Raw genomic sequence first — 22,401 nt, 5'->3', positions numbered from 1 at the left:
AGACTTTGAACCCAGAACTTGCACCCAAGCCCAGAGCTCTTCCCAGGCCCCAGAAGTAGCCCCTCTGGTTAGGAAGCCTGGATGTGCCCTGCTCCTGCAACACCTCAGACCACCCACCATCTCCGAGGGCAAAATACCCTCAGGTCAATACAAGCCCAAGAAACAGGTTTTTGATTCAATTATAAAAACTACTTTGCACCATCAACACATGTGAAAAGTGAGTCACAAGCCTACCTTATATCTGTGTCTTACTAAGTGCCAGGCATCATGTGAAACCTTTAGCAGCATTAGTTCATTTCATTGTCATAGCAGCAGCAGGGCTTGGTGGCTCACGCCTGTAATCCCAGCACTTTGGGAGGCCAAGATGGGAGGATCGCTTGAGCCCAGGAGTCCAAAAACAGCCTGGGCAACATGGCGAAACCCCCATCTCTACAAAAAATACAAAAATTAGCCAGGCATGGTGACATGTGCCTGTAGTCCCAGCTACTCAGGAGGCTGAGGTGGGAGGATTTCTTGAGCTCAAGAGGTCAAGACTGCAGTGAGCCAAGATCATGCCATTGCACTCCAGCCTGGGCAACAGAGTGAGAATCTGTCTCAAAAAAAAAAAATTCATAACAACACTAAGAGGTAGGTATTATTATTATCCTCACTTTAAGATATTAATAGAAAACCTAAGAAGCTGTAAGACTTCCTGAGCTTTTCAGAGGTGTCTGATTTCTGCTAAGGACATAGAGATCCAGCCACGTCCTCACCACCACCTCTCCAAGGGACCCTGTGCTAGGATAACAGTGGGTGTGACCGACTTCTGATTTTAAATAAAAGCTTCAGAACCCTTGTGAATGCTCTGGATATGGTATCAAATAAGACTCAACACCACAGGGGCCAATGTTAAACACACTCATAGCTGCCTTTAACTATCACTCATTCTCCCTCAAATTTAATTTTTTTTTTAAGCTAACAGCTTTCAAAAATGTGCTAACAAAGTAACGGAACTAAAGTGGAAATTACAGATTTCAAAGATGAGTTGGGAGATTCTGTTCCAAGAGAGGACAGATTGGACCTCTCTGCCAAACAAGTATGAGACAAAAAAAGCATCTGAGTCAGGGGGAAGAAGGCCAATGCTATTCCAAAGAGCCACAATTAAAAACCAATTATGCAAAGCTTGCTAAAAAATGTCAGTGGGCTGCCTTTACGTTTCAAATCACTAAAAACACAAGCATGCTTAGGCCAACATTTACCCAGCACATCAGCTGGTTTGGGGCAACTTTTTCTGCTCAGGCTAAACATGGATGCACGTCTTGGTCTCTGTTATGAACAAAGTCTGGGAAGACCACCTGGGGCTGAGTGAACATGGCTTCCAAGGCCGCTCTCTGGTCCATGGATTCCTATTCACACTTCATCCAAAACGGGAAAACCCTCTCAATGTTCTCCAGGGACCCTGGAGAAGATGGGAAATCGCCAATGTGAAATCCACAGACAGTTAAGTCTCCTCTCCAGCTCTGAAAATGATGAGGACACGGATCCGGTCCCCATGTGGAATACTCACAGGAAACTGCCCTACGTTGGAAAGGGCAGTCCACAATGATACGTATGCACCGATTCCTCAGGGTGACACCCTCAGAAAGCTCCCTGACAAGGATCAGAAGAGCCTGAGGAGAGGAAGAAACCGCATAGAGTCACATTCCCAAAAGTAGCTGAGTCATCTCTGAGCCTACTAGCTATACAGCTTCCCAGGACTCTACCCTCAGATATTCTGATTCCATGGACCTTGGGTGAGGTCTAGAAATTTATACTTTTTAAGAAGTTTCCCAAGGTGTTTTGATGACCAGCCACGTTTGGGAATGATTGGTTTGATTTTTGTTGTATTTTGTTTTTTTCTGCCTGAAGTCAACGAAATTTGGAAATAGCAAAACCTAATGAACAATGGCTGGAGATAAGAATTGGGAGGTAGAGCGATCAAGGAATAAAGTTTAAGTGACTTGCCAAGTTGACACAGCTCATAATGTTCAAACAAACAAGCAAGGTCTGTGGGACATAAACATGGGACACAGACTCAAAATCAGGCTGGCAACACAGATGGTATGAAGCGGGCTGGGGGTAAGACATCAGTGAGTAGTGGGGAATGCGGTGAACTCAAGGCTGTATACAAATACAGCAGGCATCTGCCCCTGCCCCTCAGCTCCAACCTCTTGTTGTGTATAAGGGTGTGGCCTTAAGTGGGTAGATATTCTGGTTTTTTAAAAGAAGCCAGAGAGTCCACATTTCCTGGCTTTTAAATATGGCAATTCATTCAATTTTTTAAAAAAGAAAAAGAAAACCACACTGTGATTTTGTTAAAAAAGAAAGAAAAAGCAAACCACCCTGTGAACAAGATTCATCTGTAGGCCGACTCCTGCCCCTTAACGACAGTGTGCAGCCTCTTTCCTGAAAGGTCATCCAGTTTAGCCTCCCTTGAACTCTTGAGTCCCCTCTAGAGCACCGAGACGTGGCGAGAGGGTGAGGGGTCCTGTCTAGCAGGTTGATTAGTAAGTGTCTGGTGTGTCTATGTGTGTGTGCAAGGGTGGGGCTTCAGGCCTCCCTCCCCTCCCAACTGAAAATGCATTCCAGACCCAGAGGCAGGGTGTGACCACCACAGCCACAGCTCGCTGGGAGATGACCTGGGAAGGGCCAAGATCTTCAGGCCAACAGGGACTGGTTGGTGGAGAAGTCCAGCTGTGAGGGGCTACAGAGGAAAAGTCAAGGAAGGAAAGCTCTGGAGAAAGCCAGAGAGCAAAGCTGTCCTGAAAGCGAATACTAGAAAAGAAAGGAGAAAGAAGCAACAGCTTTAAAAATCTCACAACCCAGGAAATGACGTTCCCAGGGTCCCTGGCCAACCATCAGAATGAGCAGTCTTACCACTGCCACATCCTTGGTCTGCTTAATTTTTCTTCGTGGTGCTGACCACTAACTCACCTTATATATCGTGTATTAATTTGCTTACTTTTGGATGCCGTCACTGCAATATACAGCGCCGAGAGATGTAAGGCTTTGACTGCTTTATCTGTAGCTCTGTTCCCAGTGCCTGGTGCAGTGCTCAGCACATAGTAGATGCTTAACAAATATGGCTTGAACAAAGGGACTGCAGGCAAGCAGTTGGCACCAAAACAGTTTAACGTCATGTGTTGACCATGTAATAATAATGACATCAGCACAAAGCACTTTATAATTCACAAAACCTGTCATTGAACTTAATTCCTCCCATTTTCTTTTACTGAATTGCTCCATGCGTTTGGACAGAGCCCAGGAGACTGCTGGCCTCTGCAAGGCAAACAACCCAAGAACCAGCTCTGACAGAGCTGCCTGCACAGCGGCTCAGCCGGCTCGCTCTCTCGCTCTCTCTCTCTCTCTCTCTCTCTCTCTCAGAACTAGGAGACAGTAAGGCTGCAGGACTGCAGGGCTCAGCACTCATCAGACAATGTCATCAAAATGATCGAACATTCTGGGGCCAGGTTCATCCAGCCTCCCCAGCTCAACAGAGCTCTGGTTAGAAGCCTGGAAGGGGTATAGAGGCATGGGAGGCCACACGGCATGTGGTTAAAGCTTGGGCTCAAGGCAGACTGCCTGAGCTCATTTCCCAGCCAGTGACCTTGGACCTCCCTCAGCCTTGTTGACCTCATCTGTAATGTGGGTATAACAACAACAACAACACTAATTACTTCAGAGGGTACTTGTGCAGGGTAAACGAGGTACTTCACAAAGAGACCTAGTACCGTGCCTAGGGCTTAGCTCAGCACAAGTGAGACCCGGCTGTAATGGCGGCCATCGTCCACCACACCAGGCCCCAGCGCTATCACTTCCCAGCAGTGTGACCCTGAGTGACTGAACCCCCTCCCTAGACCTCAAACTCTTCTCTACTATGGGGGTAACCTGGACTCCAGGACTGAATAAGGAATGAATGAAGTCATGCATGTTAAGCACTTTGTGCAGGACCTGGGACATATTAAATGCTTAATGAGCTAGTATCTGATTATTATTAAAGAAACTTTTACTAGTCTAAAATGCCAATATGAAAATCCGCTCAAGGCAGTTTGCCATATGCAAATAGATCTTTAGACCATAGATTCTTCAGTTGCAAGTTTCTTTCCCCACCCCGCTTTAGGTTTTAGTTACTCCAAGAATTAGCTCTTCCCGCCCCTGGGGTCTGACCTAGGAAGCATTTGGAGGTCGGCTCGCAGTGCAGGGCTGGCATCTCTCTACATCGGTACAATCTCGCAGCTCCATCTGCCTCTTCGCCCCCACAACACTGCAGTCTGACAGCGAGGGAGAGGACATGCAAATATGCCCTAAAAACGGCTTGTTATTTTTGCGGCCTGGATGGTGCACGTCTGTGGGTGCCTGTGAGGACAGCACGTCACTGTCGGGTACAGGGCAGATGCCACCAATTTGGGGGTGGCTGTAAAATGTAAAAATACCCAACCCAAATAAAAGTGGCTTTTCCAAAAATAAAAAATAAAAAAAGGGAAGAGTTCCTCCAGTGCCTTTTGCAGAGGAGAGAGGTGTTAACTCAGCCCCCCAAGCGAATCCCAGCTTGACGACCTCTGCCCAAGACACCTGGCTCTTCATCAACCCCATGCGCAGCCTTAGTGCCCCCATGAAACTGCTCAGCTACTGGCTCTAAATGGCAATTTTACTGTGGAATGATCCAGAAACAGATGCTCTCATGTTACAGACCTGGGAAGGTGAGGAGCAGAGGGCCAAAAGACAAGGACCCTCCATCGTGAAGACAGAACACTAAATAAGCCGGGAAGTGCCCCAACAACACATTGGCTTACAAGATCAATTCAGAAGAATATAATCACCGTCAACTCACAGCTTGTAATCCACAGTCTTTAGTAGGCACCTATGATGGACCTTATCCACGTGTCTTGAGCACAAATGGCTAACAGGGACCAGGCAGTAGAGGTAAATGAAGGCAAATGGTAGTAGCAAAAGCAAAACCAACAATGTAAGTAGGATCAAGAATAACAGGGAGGTGCAGGGGCCTGTGGCCCACTGGAAAGAGGAAACAGTGAAGTGCCTCTGTCCACCCCACTTAGCCATTGCCATGCCAGAACAGGGTAGCGTATGATGAGATCTTACAGTTTTTTAATCAAAATTTTCAAATGAAATGGGGGTTCGCGTTTCTTTTAAAACACTGAGCCGGCCAAACAAAATACATCTGAGAGCCAGCTCCAGCCTGCAAACGGCCAGTTTGCCACCACGGCCAGTTTGCCACCACAGCCAAGCCCCCAGCAGTCCTCTGCAGTTTTTAGGTACCTGTCAGGAGAAGGGGAGCTGAGAGATAGTTGCCTAATATCCCCAGCTCTCCCCTACGGGTACCCAGACACCCTTCTCCACGAAGAAAGTCCTCTCTCCAGCACTTCCAGCACTTCAGCCCTCCGAGCTCCCCCCAGGCTCACCTTGGCCTGTGAACTCTCCCTCCAAGCAGAGCTACCATTCCCAGATGCTCAGCTGCTTCCTGCGCCCTCCCCATCCCAGCCTCTTCCCCACCTCCCACCACAGGCTCCTCCTTTCCAGGGGGCAGCTACTCCGGCAGGCCTCTGAAGAAACGGTGCTGCTGGGAACCTTGCTGAGACAGGCCTTCAGACAAATGGCCAGCCCTGGGCAAGTCGCCGGGGGCATGCCCTGCACAGATCCTCAGCCATGCCGGGGACTGCTGCTGCTCACCAGTGCCCCGAGAAAAAGGGCTCAAGAGAGCTGCAGGTGCAAGGGACCTGAGGAGGAATTCCTTGCAAATGCCACATGTGGGTGCTCCACGTGTGGGCCCCAGGCAAACGCCATCTAAGGCGGACACTGCTGGCTGACCGAGGCCATGCCTAGCTCTGGCAGCTGCTTGGGAAGGGAGGCCACGCTACTCTTCCTCCAAGTTCCCTGGTTCAGCTGCAGAAAGGGCCAAGAGGGGTGGAGGCCATGATGTGACTAATGATAACAATTTTAAAAGATAACCTAATATTGGCATTCTCTTGTCTACTTTTCAAAACATGTACACATTCCCATTCCCATTATCGCCCCAATCCTCCCACCACCCCAGAGAGATGGCCAAGATATTGCTATTCATTACTGTCATTATTATCACTCTTCCACCGCCCCCCCCGGAGAACCAGAGACAGGTTAAACATCCTCCCCTGGCCCAGTGCTTCTCAAGTGTTAATACGTCCACGAATCCCTGGGGGATCTTGTTAAGATGCAGATTCTGATACAGAAGGCCTGGGGCGAGGCCTGGGATTCCACATTTCTGATAACCCCAGGGTGGTACGGATGCTACTGGTCCTCAGATCACACTTTGAACAGCAAGGTTAAGGTCCCATGGTGGGTTTAAAGACCTGGAATCTGCCAGGGGTAAAAGGCTCGCTCACCTCACTTTTCACGGGCTGGGGCCTCTTGCCCAGTTTCACCTCCAGGAAGTGCAAGGGTGCAATCATGGCCCCGAGGTTGCGGATGTCAGCGTATTTCAGCTCCTCCACAGTCAGGGCCGAGCTGGGAAGCCCGGTCAGGGGGCCAAGCCCTGGCAGGGAGCCTGCAGTCACCGAAGGGTCCGGGATCTGCCCAGGCATCATAGCAGGAGGAGTGGCAGGCCAGCCTGGAGTGGGCAGGAAAAGAGCAGGACAGTCAGCCAGGTTGGGGGCTCCAGGAGGGCTCAAGTCCCTCGTCTTGCCAGGACTGTGGCTTCTTTCACCAATGTTCCCCTGAATCCCTTTCCCACCCAGCTGCTCTTCCTGCCGTAAAGTCCTTCCTGTTATAGAGGAAAAGTTGCTCAATTAACTCACACCAAGGTCACCCTTGGCACTGCCAGAAGTGTCTGCCTTTTTTATTTTGAAGGCAATGCTTGACCCAGTCATAGGCAACATGTATTCAGCCTTTGGTATGTGCCAGGCCCCATGGTAATCCTGCAGTCCCATTAGGCTGGATCAGAGGTCATTACACAGAGGAAGTAGCCAAGCTTAGAATGATAATTTGCTTAAGGTTGTACACAGTTAAAACTGGTGGAGCTGGGATTTCAATGGCAGCATACAGTCTCTGAAGAGAGTGAATTATAACGGCGGAACCTCAAGCACCTTCACACCTGTTTCAGAGGAAGCTATTTTTGGTCTGGTATGGTGCCTCCCCTCCAATCACACATCCTATTCTGCATATTTGTTAAGACACCCTAAGTAGGAGATGAAGCAAATCTAAGTTAAAGGTGAGTGTGTGCGCTATCTATGAGGAAGGGACTGAGGCAAAGCAGGTGGAATTAATTAGCATGTGCTTTCCCTGTGGAACCCAGTAGAAAACTCCTCCATGCTTTTTTTTTTTTTTTTTTTTTTTTGCCCAGGCTGGAGTGCAGTGGCACGATCTCAGCTCACTGCAACCTCTGCCTCCTGGGTTCAAGCAATTCTCCTGTCTCAGCCTCACGAGTAGCTGGAATTACAGGCACCTGCCACCACGCCCAGCTAATTTTTGTATTTTTAGTAGAGACAGGAGTTCATCATGTTAGCCAGGCTGGTGTTGAACTCCTGGCTTCAAATGATCTGCCCACTTTGGCCTCCCAAAGTGCTAGGATTATAGGCGTGAGCCACTGCGCCCGGCTACCTCCATGTTCTCTTCATTCTCAGAGCAAACACATATTCCAGCTCTGCCAGACCAAAAAGGTGTACAAGGGAAGACAGATTCAGACATGGAAGAAGGATGTAAATTAGTCAGGTCAACACCAAGGGAATTCTTCCTTCCCTTTACTGGGGGAAGCTCATGGGTAAGAAATTGTCATTTCAAGGCACAGATGGCAGTGAAGAAAGCTGGTCTGCCAATAAAGCCAGTCCCTTAAAGGGCTCCTCCTACCTACCCATCCATCCAGTTACTGACCACCTACTATAGGCCAGCAGGCGCTAGGAATACGGAGGTCAGATGTGCAGTCTTAGCTTTGAAGCAGCCTTTTAAGTAGCATGTTAGTACAAAACTGCTCTTAGATTCTAGTCCTGGAAAGGAAATCATTTCTCCCTCTTTTCACCTTTCTGCCCAGGGCCATAAAATCAAAATACTCGCTGGCTTAGCACTCCTGAGGGAAAATCTTTGGCCTATCCTTCCATCTTTACCTGTCTCTTCCCATGGAGAGAGATGTATTTGGCAGAAGAGGGAAGATCTGATGTCCATCGGACAATACTTCTCCGTTGGGCAGTTAATGTACTCAGATGGCCACATGGTTCTTGGGCTCTCTGTCTCCTGCAGGAGTGGCCTTGGAGGGTGACCCACAACCACCTGCCCCCATTCAGCTTCCAAGGTCTAGATCATTCCAGAGAGGGGCATTTGTGAACCTGTTTTGGCCAAGAGTGCAAGCCATATTCTCCATCTACATTTCACTTTTGAAGGTGAAATTTGGTTCCCTGTCCAAGTCCAGAGTCTATTTCCCAATAAGTTCTATTTCTCTAAGAGAAAAAGCATGTGAGTAACTTGCACCCTCAAGCACAAAGGTTTCCACTGGCCATCACTTTGTCTAAAGCAAGGTGTCTAAAGCGAGGTGCCTGGGAATGGGAAGTGGACCCGCCATTTCATCCTCAGCATGCCTGCTGCATCTGTCATAAAGCCTCTGCCCATAGCTCCCTGGCTTGCCCCAGAGTTTTTATTTGGTGTCCTCAGGCTCCTCTATCTGTGCTCTACCTACTGTGCCTCCCATACCCGGTCCTCTTAGCACTCCTTCCCACTCACATCCTTTCTCTCCTTCCTTCACCCCATGTCCCCTGGGCCATCAGAAAAAGATCTGAGGCTCAATCACATTGAGTTACAGTTTTAGAGCTGAAGGAGGCCCTGTGCTCATCTAAACCACATCCTCATTTTGACAGGAGGAAACTAAAGCTCAGAGAGGCTAAATGGCCTCCCCAAGGTCACACAGCTGGAGAGGATTGGAGCCAGGGCTCGACTCCTGGTCCCAGGGTTCTAGACCAAAGCTTTCTCACCCTTCCTTCTTTGTTTCCCTTTCTGGGGTCCAATAGGTAATGACGCCTTCAGCAGAAGGAATGCCTTTCTCATGGTGGGCTTTCAGACACCAGCCCACAGCAGAGGGTCATTGTCTTGCACAGAGGACCCTCCACCCCCCATGGAGATCCAGGTTTAGGAAGTTCCCTGAATAACTCCACAGTAGCCTGCATGGGAGCCCAGACACAGAAATAGCCCCTGAGACCTCTCGCATGTGGGTGTTCAATGTTCTCTGATCCCCCAAACTCTGAGCTGGACTGGAGCCTAGTGGCAGTAAGAGAGCCCCCTCTCAGCCCTCTGGAATGGAACCTGCAATGCAGAGAGGGCTGCAGCCTGCCACGCTAGGAGGCCGCTCCAGGGCACTGTAGATGAGCTGCACGTCTCCCCTGGCCTCCTCTAAGGAGAACAGGGAAGGAGCTAGCAGGAAGACCTATTCTTTGTAGCAAAACTGTGCCGGGAACAAACCATGTGGCCACGCGGCCAGCAGCGCTGTGATTCCAGGTGGTAAGCAGCAGTCAGGGCTGGTTGTTGCCCGGGTGACCCCAGTGCTTAGCATCATTTCTGGGGCAGAAAGCATCATCAATAATACTTGTTGAAGTAATAACTAAGTGAATAAATGAATGAACAAATGACAGCAAATTCACAGCAGAGCAAAATTCAGCAAATGGTGTAAGAATCCATCTCTGGAAGCTTAGATGATCGTTATCAGGCTGTAATTTCACCTCCAAGTTATTCATTCCCACAGTAGACCCCAAGAAAAACACTCCAGAGGCTTCTGTGTATTTCCCTGCCTAAGCCTTCCATCTCTGGGAGATGGAAGCCAGACCCCATTCTGTTCCGGGAATGATAGGCTCTGTTTGCAGCTTCTGTTTATTCTCATACAGATGGTAGAAATGAGACACTAACAAATCATCCCAAAATATAATGAATTTTCTGCTACTGTGGAACCCCCTGAAGGAGCGGCCACCCCCTGGGAGCACGGGCCCCATAAATTTTGCCATTTCTGCTCGCCTGTGAATCCATCCCAATGACAAGCCTCACCCAGGAGACAAGGCACTAGTCTTTCCTTTGTAGAAGCAAAAGTCCCCCTCTCTTTCCTCCCCCTGCAAAAGAGCCCCTAACTGCTCAGATATAAACCACAAAGCCCTCAGCCATGCCATTCCTAGGAGACAACCACAACAGCTGATATTCACCAGCCAGAAGTCATCCTAAACATCTCTGGGGGTGGGGGATAGAAGATGGAGGAGCTGAGCAGCTGCCTTTCATAATTGGATCCTCATTAACTGCAAAGAGCTGGCTGACGATCTAAGGCAGAAAGGCAACTTTAGTGATTTGAAAAATAAAACAATTTGATGTGATTTAGGGATCTATAAAAAAGGGGGAGTGGGGGGCAGTGGAGGTGGCAGCACCAAGGAACCAGTAACAGCCAGAAGGAACTTACCCACTTTAAGGAAGACTTAGGAAAGATGACAAGAGGTGAAATCATCTCCCACACTGGTTGTTCCATACGGAAACAATTTAGTAGGAAAAGAAGAACTACGCACTAAAAGCTTCAGGAGAAGAACCCAGAGTTTTTTCCCTTCAGGGCCCAGGAGGTCTGAAAGGCAGATAAACATCCTCAGTGTCTCCATGAGTAACTAGGGGGCATAAATAAGGATCAAGCTCTATCCATTGGCAGAACACCAACATTGGGAAAAGGGGCTTATGCCTCAAAATATAGGCCTGGAATCCAAGAAGACTGGCAATGCGGGACACTGACCAGGAATAAGTTGGAAGCCAGCCAATGAAGGAAAGCTGGGTGAAGCACACATCCAAGATGGCGACTGACTAGCAAGGCATGAATCAGACAGACGAGGTTCAGAAGGTCACCGTGGACCCTAAGCTGTTATTGATCCTAAGATTATGATGCAGCTCCCTGAAAGCCAACTTGAAGAAAATGGGGACCAGATGGATCCAAGAGGAAAGAACTTGAAAAAAAAAAAAAAAAAAAAAGGTCTGAGAGCTGTACTCTCTACTCTTCCTCAGTGACCTGTGGGTACACAGTTAGGACACTGCATTGTACAAGCAGAAGAAAAGCCACAAAACATGTCAAGTCTAGAAAATAGACCCTCCTGGGAGATACTAACATGAAGTGTCATTTCAGAGAAAAGAAAAGCTAAAGGTAACTTATTAAGCTTTTTCCTCTTGTTTTCCTCTCTCATTTTTTGTGTGTAAATCTGTAAAATATTAGGTTGGTGCAAAAGTAATCACGGTTTTTGCCATTGAGCATAATGGCAAAACCCGCGATTACTTTTGCACCAACCTAACGCCTTAAATTTTTTTTTTTTTTTTTTTTTTTTTGAGACGGAGTTTCACTCTTGTTGCCCAGGCTGGAGTGCAGTGGTGCAATCTCGGCTCACCGCAACCTCCGCCTCCCGGGTTCAAGTGATTCTCCGGCCTCAGCTTCTTGAGTAGCTGGGATTACAGGCATGCACCACCATGCCTGGCTAATTTTTTAGGAGAGACGGGGTTTCTCCATGTTGGTCAGGCTGGTCTCGAACTCCCAACCTCAGGTGATCCACCCGCCTCAGCCTCCCAAAGTGCTAGGATTACAGGCGTGAGCCACCATGCCCGGTCCTTAAATCTTTTTTTAATGGAAGTGTCTATAAATGATAACAGTCTTGTTTTATGGGTCAAAGGTATAAGGGCCATTCTTGCTAGAAAGTGCCCAACGATCAGCATTTTCATCCAGAATGGCAAAGGTAAATAAAAAGAAACAGGTTAAGAGAAACTTAGCATCTGCATCATGAACTTTCTGTCCATAGAAACAAAGGTTTCAAGGAGGCTATAAAACTCCTGGGCCTCTTTGAGAAGGTAAGCTCCCCTCCAGGCCAGCAGCTGGCTTGGGCTGCCATGAGGAATAGGAATGGGTGTGCACGTGGGTGCAGTCTAAGGCTCAAGGCTTGGAGCTAAGAGAGTGCGGAGGTGAGAGTGACAAGTCAAGGAGGGAGGGAGTTTACAGGGGCAAGTCCCATGAGAAATAAGGGGTTGGAAGTCGACGGCAGGGCATGGGCAATGGCGACTGAGACTCAACAAGAGAAGTGGGGGACCTTGGGAGCCAGAGCCTGGGAAGATTCCCAGGACAGAACAGGATGCGGAGGGCAGGAGTCCACAGAGAAGGTCAGAAAGGTGCCAGGCCAGGGGTCATGGCGCATAGTACCTGCTACCATGAATCTTGGAGAATCAACCACCAAGCCTCTTCTTGGAGCTAAGGAATCACCCAGGATGACCTCTCTCTTGGAACCTGAATGACGTAGGTCACGTGGCTTCCAAAAGTCGAGGAGATCCAGAAGGCGAGAAGCAAGATGATGGGGAAGGCCCCAAGACTGAGAGTGAAGGCGAGCAGCAAAAGGCCCTTTCAGATGGCTGTCCCCAGCTCTGCAGGCCAAGAGGAAGGGGGGGTTAAGAGTGGCGGTTTTGGAGCCAGATCACCTGAGTGTGAATCCTAGCTCTGTCCCTTCTTACTAGCTGTGTGCCCTTGGGCAAGTTCCCTAACCTCTCTGTGCCTCTCTTTCCTCAGCTGTAAAGAATAACAATGTTATTTGCCCTGTATGGCTGTCAAGAGGATTAAATTAGTTAATACTTGGAAAGTACCTGGAACAGTGCCTGCACATAGTAAGAGTGAAGTCAGTGTGGCCACCAGGGCCTTCCTTCCTGGAGGGGCACTAGTGCCAGATGACCCCTCAAGGTCCCTTCTGGACTAGTCTCTCTTTCCTGCAGCCATGAAGAGGATTCTCCCCAGAGGATTCTCCGCTCTCCCACTTTCCAGCTCTAAACCCCAAGGGGGCAGGACCATCTTGCATCCTGGCAGTTGACTGCAGAACAGAAACAAAGGGTGCCAGGTCAGGGCTGGGTAGAAGGTGCAGAAATGGGGCCCAGCACCTGCCCTCAGCCTCGGTTTCCTCTAAGGTCTCCTCCACCCTGCAGGCCAGAACACAGCTGCACAGACACTGGCAACAAGGTGCCATCAAGAACTAGGTTTCCATTTCTGCCCCAAGGCAGACAGCCAGCATCTCCTGTGCCCTTTAATCTACTCCATCCCTGCACTGCTTCATAAGAAGACAAGGAGCGGTAGCTGGGTTCAAGAGAAGCCACCGAACACTGGCAGCCGTGATCCCTGCACAGCCATCCCAGCCATAGAAGAACCTGGAACCAACCCCCAGGGAACTCCTGCTCTTCCCTGGAGACCAGAGAAATGCTTCCAAGGCCTTGCCTATAACATAGCTTTGTCCTCTGCCTAATGTAGGTGCTCAATAAATACATATGAAGTTATCTCTGCCAGGAATCTTTAACCCAGGCAGCAAGAGGAAGCTGGGAGCGTACAACCACTGGACAAGCTTTCTATTTCCCCTTCTACTTCACGCCAGCTCTGGTCCTTGGTGGCTGGCAGGGGTTAACACTACCACACCTAATACAGACACACACACAAGGTGTGATAATTGCCCTGGTCTTTTTTTAAAAAATGCCACTGGCCAGCTGAAGCTTTGCAAATGGAGCTCTGCAACTAAATCCCATAGGCTGCAGCAAGAAAACAGACTAAAAAACAACAACAACTAAGAATGGTGGGCTCTGGCCAGGCCTCCCACAGCCAGCAATAAGTAAAGAAACACAGTCTGAAAATTCCAAGACTGGGTCGCTAAGGCATTTGTCTCTGCTGAGTTCGGAGAGGCCAAACCACACACACACACAAGAACGCATGTGCACACACATGCACACGCACACACACATACACAGGCACATGGAGCTTGGCAGCCCCTAAGTTCCAGAGCTGGTAATACAAGCCACGAAACCGACTGCCAAGACAAGCAACAGAATGAGCCAGGCCCGGTTTCATTGGCCACCATACGCTGCATATGGCCCGGGACGCAGCCAAAACAGTGTTCTCACCCTCCTCAAAGGCATAGGAGACCCTCTGTTTTCAAACACACCTCCACAGAGCCTTAATTAAAGGAAAATGGAAAAATAATGTGCCTGCTGCCCTCCCCTGCCTATATAGGTATGCACACACACATACCCATATACACTCACTCCATTTTTCTCTTCCTCCCATTTCGGTTTCAAACATAATTCATTCGTATGGAAAAAAAGCAAACTGCATCCTGCAGCAGAAAGGCAGAAAAGAATGTAGCTTGCCCTCAACCCTGGCTCTGATTGCTCAAGTTGAGCTGGGGCTGAATGAATACAGGGCAGGCCGGCCTAGAGTCGGCGTTGGCCCCTTTCTTTCCAGAGTGGAGCTGGAAACAGACACTCGAGAGAGACAGCCCATTGCAAAACCAGTAGCCCCACGACAAACGAGGCCCAGAGAGCCTATTCCTGCCAGGGATTCTGCAGGTTGGAAAAAAATGCCCACACATCCTACAAACAGGTAGGGAGATGACAACAAATCCAGGGAGTCAGGAGGAGCATTCCCTGGTAGCTGCAAAAGTTAGGCAGTGGATGAGTGGGGAGACCCTTATCCAAACCCTTCCTAGGGGGCATTGTCACCACTTTGCAACACATCTCCTTGGAGGTGGCTGCAGCCAACCTAGGAGAAAAGCCAGAGGTCTACACACCCATGACTTCCTGCAGCCCACCTAGGAGAAAAGCCAGAGGTCTACACACCCATGACTTCCTGCAGCCCTTCAAATCACACAGCACCCAGCTCTTCAGGAAGATTCTGGAGCTGCCTGCAGCTCTGAACCAAAGCCAAAGTAGAAGGGAACAGAAGAGTCTTTGAGAAATCCATCCTCCCTGCTCTAAACAAGGAAAAACCTTAACCACCCAGAGGTATGAGAATAGATTTTGCTTCTCTTCCTCGATCCTCAGGTTTATATAAAATCAGAGCCATGCTCACACCTGATACCTGGTTAAACTCTCCCCTAGAAACCTGCAAAGGAAGATAAGCTATCCATCCAAGCTGCAGCCAGATTTGCTGGAAAGGTAAAAGCAATGGGAAGTGTTTTTTAAAACCCTCAGGGAAGGAAGGTTCGGGGGAAGGGAGATGATACGCGAACACAGTTTCTACCAAGGGCTTAAAGGACGTTTGGGTACAAATGTACCCAAACATGGTTCAAAGCTTCCCAATTCCTGATGCTCCTCAAATTAAGACCCTAGGGAGAGACCACCAAGATTTAAGCCTGGGTACACACGCCTAAGCAGGCTGCAAGCCCTTTCTGAGATATAGACCTGAGCACATTTGCCCTGAGCACACGTGGTCGGGCCATAGCCCCATGCCCTGGATTCCAACAGGGAGGGCAGCACCCTGGGCAAGGGCCACGCCATCTTGCAACTGGAGATGACCCAAGGGGGTCGGCTGATTTCTCCTTCCACCAGCCTCTCCATCCCTGCAAAAGAGCCAGGACCTCCCCATCTTCCCCAGCCTTCTCATCTTCCCTGCTCCTCCTACTGACCCAGGCAAAGCCTGGCTCTGCCATCCCAGGGTCCAGGGATCCAGTTGGAAGGCCCAATCCACCCCTACACTCTCCCACCCCCCACTGCACCCCTACCCCTCGACAACCTCCTTTGAGGGGAGGAGCAGAGGAGAGCCTTCTAAGCTGGGCTGGGCAAGGGAGAGGCTGGTTACCTACAGGAGCCGGCTTGCCTCCTTATATAACCTGGCGTGGGAGACAGGAGAGCCCAAAGGGGACCCCGGCCACCCCTAGATCCCCTCCCAGCCCAGAGCTCCAAAGCAATGGCCATGAGAGAAGCTGCCTTCATTGGATGGAAATCCCGAGCCCTTCTCAATACTCTCCTCCGGGTCCGGGTCCTCCGGGAGTCGCGCTTCCTCACTGCCAGGAGGTCCTTGTCATCCCTCCACAATCTAACCCCGACCCCAACCCCGCACCTCCCTGGCCCTTCACCCTCCATCTCCACCCGCACAGCCCGTCTCTGCGGGCAGTTTTCTCCCCACTCACCCCGCCTTCCCCGCCGCCCGAGGAGAGCACCTCCCTGCAAACGGACGGGGGAGGAGAGCGCGGGAGGGAGAAGGAGGGAGCGCCCCGGCTGTCCAGGGAGCGGACCGAGCCTCCCGTCCCGGGGCGGGAACCAAAAGGAAGCCTCAGGCTGCCGGGCGCCTCGCGGGAGGGGCCCGGCTGCAGCGCCCGGCGCGGGGAAAGCTCGAGGTCCCTGGGCTGCGGGAGCCTCCCCGCGGGGCTGGGCTGGGGCTCCTCGCGCTCCGCCCGCGCGGGGGCGGCCGTCCCAGGTGCCCGCGCCGCGCCCTGCCCCGCCCCGCCCCGCCCGTCCCGGCGCCCCCAGCGCGCGCCCTCGCACCCACCGTGCAGAAGCTGCGGGCGGAGGCGGCGCCCCCGGGGCCGGGGCCCGGCTGCAGGCGCCGTGCCCGCTCCGCGCCGCTGCCGCCCGGCCGCGGAGCTCCGCCCGGTGCCCAGGCCTGTCCCGGCCCGGGAGCCGCCGCGGCGCCAGCCCCGCCGCCGCTGCAGCGTCCGCCGCCGCCAGCGCCCCCCGTCGCGGCCGCCGAGCGTCCCTCCCGCAGGCTGTGGCGGGCGGCGGGACGGGTTGCATCAGCCCCGGCTATATAGCGGCCCCTGGGCGGCGGGGAGGGGTCGGGAATGCGGAACCGGCCGAGCTGCCAGCTCCAGACGTCAGAGGGGGACGGAGAGGAAGGGAAGGAGGGGACCGGGGAGGAGGGGGTGTGGAGCCGGCGCTTCACACCCACTGACCTTAACCTCCCCCGCCGCCTTGGGCGCCCTCCTCCCGCGGCCGCTCGCGCTCCTCTCCCCGCGGGGGCGTCCCGGGTTCCATGCAGTCCCCCGGCTCCGCCACCCCACGGTGCAGGAGCGCTCGAGAAAGCAGGACGCGGCGAGCGGTTATGTAAGCGCACCCCCCGCGCACCGCCGCCCGGCTTGTGCCCGCCAGGCAGCAGCAGCCGCAGCCCTAGGAGAGAGGCGCGAGAGGCCGGAGCCGGGGGAAAAGTCAAAAGCCCCTTCACGCACAGCCTGTGTTAACCATGTACCTCAGTCCCGGCGCTTCCCCCCCAAACTGAGAGCGACAGGGAGAATTTCCGCACAGTTTCATCCTTGGACACTTCAGGACTGAGCGGGTGAGGAGGCGATCTCGCCAGCCTGCTTTATTTTTCGGTGGAGAAGGATGGGCTGAGATGAAGGCATTTGGGGACTCCTACCCCTACCCACCGGCCCCCGCCAGCGCCCTTAGGCCCCAAGACGGCTGGCTGCACCAGCCTGACCTCTGCTAGGGCTGCAGCCTGAGACCGCGGCTTGCTCTACTGCTGGCGCAGTTTGACCCTTGGGCTTGTACCCTGCTCCAGCGGGCTTCTCCTTTCCACTCAGGACACAGCAGTGAGCAGACCCCAAGTGGCCTTCTTCCCCGTTCCAGCTTCAATAGCCAACCCCACTCCCACCTTCCATCCTTCTAGAGAGGAAATGGTGAAGGGGACTCCAGAGGGAAGGCGACATCCATGGTGCCCTCCAGTATACAAAGGCAGAGACACAGAGCCCTCAGGTAGAACGGGGTTCCCTAGACGGCATCTCCTACCTCCAGAGCTCCTGGGTACCCATCGAGCCCCCTACCTTCTGCCTAAGCCAGATAGGAGTGACGATTTTTATACTCAGCGACTTTCGGCCTCCTTTCTGAGAGTGATGTCAGGTCATCACCCATAGAAGAAAGGAAGTGAAAGAAAAAGTTCATGCCTTCTTGGAGTGCAGATGCTCAGAGTGAAAGAAACAACAAGACTTGAGACAGATGGGTGCAATTGAGCAAACCCGAACATGCATGTCTCTCTCATGTGAGTGAGTGCATGAGACTTTATTCTCCTTATTTCCCCAGTGCAGTGAAATCTTTCTGGATAAAAGAAGTGGGCTAATGGAAGGAGAGACAGACCAAGTCCCAATGACATTGCCTGACCATTTTCACCTTCGCCATCAGCAGTCTCCCTCACAGCATTGGTGTGGGCAGGTAAGAAGAAAGCAAGGCCCTGAAAGAATATACATTGGAAAATGAGCAGTAATTTGATACTCTTGTGGAAGAGCATGACTCTTCGCCCCAGAAAGGCCAATGACACCTTTACTACAGCGTAAAGATCAAAGCCAGGGACTGTGAAACTGCCTCATGATGTTTCTCCCATGAGACCTGTGTCTGGATGTTTATATGGAACAAAACATGGAACAGAGGCAATAGTACTTGATGTGTCTTCAGCTGGGGCTTTGGATAAACTAAACTGATCTATATTCAGGGACTAATAATTAGGGTGTGTGGTTAGAGCGCGTCCTCTCTAGGGCCTGTTTTGGACTGTGGCTGGGCCACCAGCAGTCCTACTGGGCCTTTGCTTCCCCCACAAATTAAATATGTTACAGAGGTGGCACCAAGGGGTGACTTGGGAGGCCTTTAGTCCCCTCTACCTCTCTATAATCTCCATTAGATCTTCTCTGTTATTTGATATGGATGCTTTTCAGTTTCATATAGGACGCTGTAAGAACACAGCTTCAAGGCCTCCCTTCCGCCACATACTCCCTACTAGGCCCCTCTACGTAGTCACTGCCTCTGGGAGTGGCTAGAGGGAGAAGCAATAAACTGGGTCCTTTATGCAGACATTGGATGCTGGATGGAGCTGATTTACCACTGGCTCTTAGGGACAGACAAGTGACTCAGCCTAAGGCAGTTTGAATTTAAGTTTCCTATCACAACTAGAAAAGTCCTGATTAACACGCCCAGCCCTAGTCAATGGGCTGATTGAGAGATCGTCACATATCCCAAGAAAATCTCACAAGACTGGGAATTTTGTGGATCTGCTGGAAAGAGAAGCTGCCAGAAGCCCCACGTGAAAGGGATCTACTGAGAGTGAAGCTAATGGGAGGAAAAGTAGAGCCAAGCCACGGAGGGAAAGACAGATCAAGTTCCAATGACATTACCTGAGTTCCTGAATTCAGTCATGCCTGACATCATCCTGACCTCTGCAGGTTTTAGCTATAGGAATCAGTAAATTATGTCTTACCCAAGGCAGTTTGAATTTGGGTTTCCTATTACTTGCAATTAGAAAAGTCCTAATTAATACATTGGGTTTTGCATCTCTGACTTATGTGGACTATTTCATTTTGAAGTTTAATGGAGATTGATGAATCCCGAGCTCTTTGTAAAGAGGGGAAAACTGAAATGGTGAGGTAAAATAATGAATTCCCCAGACCTGCTCCTCCAAAATCAAAGGAGAAAGTGATAGTTCTGAGTAATCAGCCAATCAATTAGTCTTTATCCTAGTATATACTGAAAACCTATTGTGCACCTTTAAGATACACAAAGTTTAAGACATGATTTCTCACCTGTTCTATGTCCCATCTAATTAGGAAAAATGATTTACAAACTAATGAATAGCAAGACAAAGAGTAGCTAAGAGCTAATGATGCGACACAGGCTATAAGCACTGTAGGAGTTCAGACAGGATTGCTGCTCCAGTCTCTACTCAAATTGTATAGACCAAAATTGCAAACGCGTAGCTGGCAGGCTGAAAATCTGGCTTTTCTGGCTTCAACCTTAAATTTGTTTTTCTAAAAAAGACAGGCATGGTGGTGCTCACCTGTAGTCCCAGCTACTCAGGAGACTGAAGCAGAAGGATCATTTGAGCCCAGGAGTTCAAGTCTGGCCTAGGCAACATAGCAAGACCCCCATCTCAAAAAAATAATTGTAGAAAAAAATATTTTTTTCATATAGCAAAGATTTCATATAAAAAAATCTAGATTTCAAACTTCTCTTTTAAAAATATCAAAGTCAGGCAACATTGGGCATATGTAATAGTCAGGATAAGCTAGGTTTTGCTGCGGTAACAAATATCCCCCCAAACTCATTGGCTTAACAAAAGAAAGGCTACTTCCCACTCACACAAGACAACTGTGGATTGAGGTGATTCTCCAGGGCAGCTGTCTTATAGATGATGCCTCAGTATTGATACCTTCATATCAACAAGTGCATTTACAGCCACCATGGCAGAGAAAAAGAAGTAGAGAGGGCCAAACACTAGCAGTGAAATCTTTCCTCCTGAAGTGACATACATCACTTTAGCTTACGTTTCATTGGCCAAAGCAAGTCACATGGCCATCCTTAATTTCAAAGATGCAAGGAATCTCAGTCCTCCCATGGACCATGGAGGAGAAAGGAACCAGAAAATAGCAAACAATTAATATCTGCCACAGCACACGCTTCCTTATGGCAACAATAGGCTGGAGCCCATTAGAAGCTGCGCCTTGAAATGGGACTTAAACACCCAGTTTGACAGTCTCCACCCAGCCTGCCTAGCCCTTGGGGACATTTGATTTTGCAAGTCCTGGTAAAGATAAAGCCAATCTCAATATCAGTCTTTCAGATGTCCCTGGTGATCCGTGGAGTTATCACACAGTTTTCAAAAACAAATGTTTTGCTCTGCTTGAAACAAAAACTTATGACATGCAGAATTCTTACAATGAAAAGCAGGATGGTATCATGAAATCAAACATGAAGTTGAAACTAGCTGTTATTGTAGTCTGCAAATTACATAAACCTGTTTATGGTGATTTCTTCCTGTTGCTCTTCCCTCCATCAATCAAACACCCACCAGGAGAAACAAGCCTCCCAAGCTCTTCCCTGAAGTGGTAGTGACTTGGGAAGGGGGGCGGGGGGATGTCTAATTTAACATTTTGAAACATTTATATATATATGAATGTACATATATATAGATGTGTGTGTCTATGTAAATATTCAAGGCTAAAATATTTGAGAAGAAAACTTGTGAGCTAGGAATGGGAAGGCTTCTCTTCCAATGACCACCAATGAGAATGTTATAAAATATGTCTAAAGGTTTAAGAATAAATCAGCATCCATACAAATGCAGCCATCTCTTGGAAAAGCCTAGTGTCTTCTCTTTAATCTCCTAACACAATAAAGTTTTTGGAGGATGAAGAAATGGTAACTTCTATGGTTAAAATGCTGGAGCAGGCTGAGTGTGGTGGCTCACACTTGTATCTAGCACTTTAGCTGGCCAAGGTAGGAAGCCAGCCTAGGAAACATAGCAACACCCTGTCTCTACAAAGACAAAAACAAAACAAAACAAAACTTATTAAAAACAAAAAACAAAAAAACGGGGCATGGTGACATGTGCCCATAGTCCAGCTATTCGGGAAGGTGAGGCAGGAGGATGGCTTGAGCCCAGGAGTCTGAAGGTCTGAAGTTACAGTGAGCTGTGACCACTCCACAGCACTCCAACCTAGGTGACAGAGTGAGACCACCCTGTCTCAAAAAAAAAAAAAAAAAAAAAAAGGCCAGGTATGGTGGCTTATACCTGTAACCCTAGCACTTTGGGAGGCTGAGGCAGGAGGATTGTTTGAGCTCAGGAGTTCAAGAGCAACCCAGGCAATACAGTGAGATCCCATCTCTATTAAAAAAAAATGCTGGGGCAGGTGGATTTAGGGAGAGGAGGAGTATAGTTGATGTATGTTGTTCTCAGCATTCCTTTCTTTGGAGAACCACTTCTCTCCCTCTTCCCTGTGGCCCTGGAGGGGCCTCATTGCCCCCATCCAGATGTGAGGGGTGCAACCTGAATTGGCCAATTACAGTAGTCCATATCCAAAGCCATAGTGATTGGTTCAGGGATGAGCACATGACTCAAACAGGGCCAATTAGAGTGTTCCTTGAGATTTGACATCTAAATACCAAGGAAGAGAGGGGTTCCTTTCCTTTAAAATACCAGTGTATGAAGGTAGTTTGTGGCTGTGGATGGCCATTTTTTCTGTCATGTGACAAAAGCCTACCTGAGAAAGAAACCAACACAGAGAGTAAAAGAGAGCCAAGACATGGAAAAAGAGAAATAGGCATGAGATTATCATTTGAGTTCCTGAATCTCTAATATGCCATGAAAACATGCTGAATTGGTCTTAGAACTTCACAGTATTGGAGTTAATATAGCCCCTTTCTCTTTCTTGCTAAGGTGGTTTGAGTCAGGTTTTCTGACAATGGTCAATAAAAGAATGCTGAAGAATACGTGAATAAAATGACCCAAAGTCAAGCTTATAAAGGAGTGCTCAACTGACACCATGGAATTTTATCGGTTTGCTATTCTTGCCTCATCTATCACATGCCACTCAACCTCTGCGAGACTAAATACAGAACTGTACTGAGTGCCTTCTCACCGCTCAGGATTCAGTTAGTCATTTAAATGACTTAGTCAGACAATCTTGTTTGAAGTTTGCTATGAGCCATGCACCACGTGCCACCCTATTTGAGGAGGCCAAGCAAAAACGAAGAGATCATCCCTGCCCATAAAGGATGACAGACTAGAGGCCCAAGAAGATGAATAATATTCATAAAAAATGGGGAAATGAGGACACGAGTGATTTAGGGAAAACCCGATGCATATGCATTCTGCTTCCAGAATATTCTGTTTTAAAATATGTCCTGAAAACACAT

At 49.6% G+C, this 22,401-nt stretch overlaps 1 protein-coding gene across 6 annotated transcripts in view; it reads right to left on the bottom strand.

Annotated features, from left to right (window-relative positions):
- Positions 1-17,692, bottom strand: part of JDP2 (Jun dimerization protein 2) — a 43,652-nt gene extending 25,960 nt beyond the window's left edge. The window contains exons 1-2 of one of the 6 annotated variants that reach the window (XM_063793736.1): positions 17,547-17,692; positions 6,396-6,619 (exon numbers count right to left, since the gene is read on the bottom strand). In XM_063793736.1, coding sequence (XP_063649806.1) covers positions 6,396-6,596 — 201 coding nt within the window. In that variant the 5' untranslated portion in view covers positions 6,597-6,619; positions 17,547-17,692. Of the gene's footprint in view, positions 1-6,395; positions 6,620-8,108; positions 11,229-12,618; positions 15,484-15,917; positions 16,168-16,276; positions 16,509-16,679; positions 16,767-17,546 lie in introns of those variants that run through there. The other 5 variants (XM_016926440.3, XM_024348808.2, XM_009428169.5 and 2 more) reach the window with 5 other exon arrangements.
- Between the last annotated feature and the right edge of the window lie 4,709 nt (positions 17,693-22,401).

The sequence above is a fragment of the Pan troglodytes genome, chromosome 15 (genome assembly GCF_028858775.2).
Source record: "Pan troglodytes isolate AG18354 chromosome 15, NHGRI_mPanTro3-v2.0_pri, whole genome shotgun sequence".
Taxonomy (NCBI): Eukaryota; Metazoa; Chordata; class Mammalia; order Primates; family Hominidae; genus Pan; species Pan troglodytes.
This window is presented reverse-complemented; position numbering and strand designations above follow the sequence as displayed.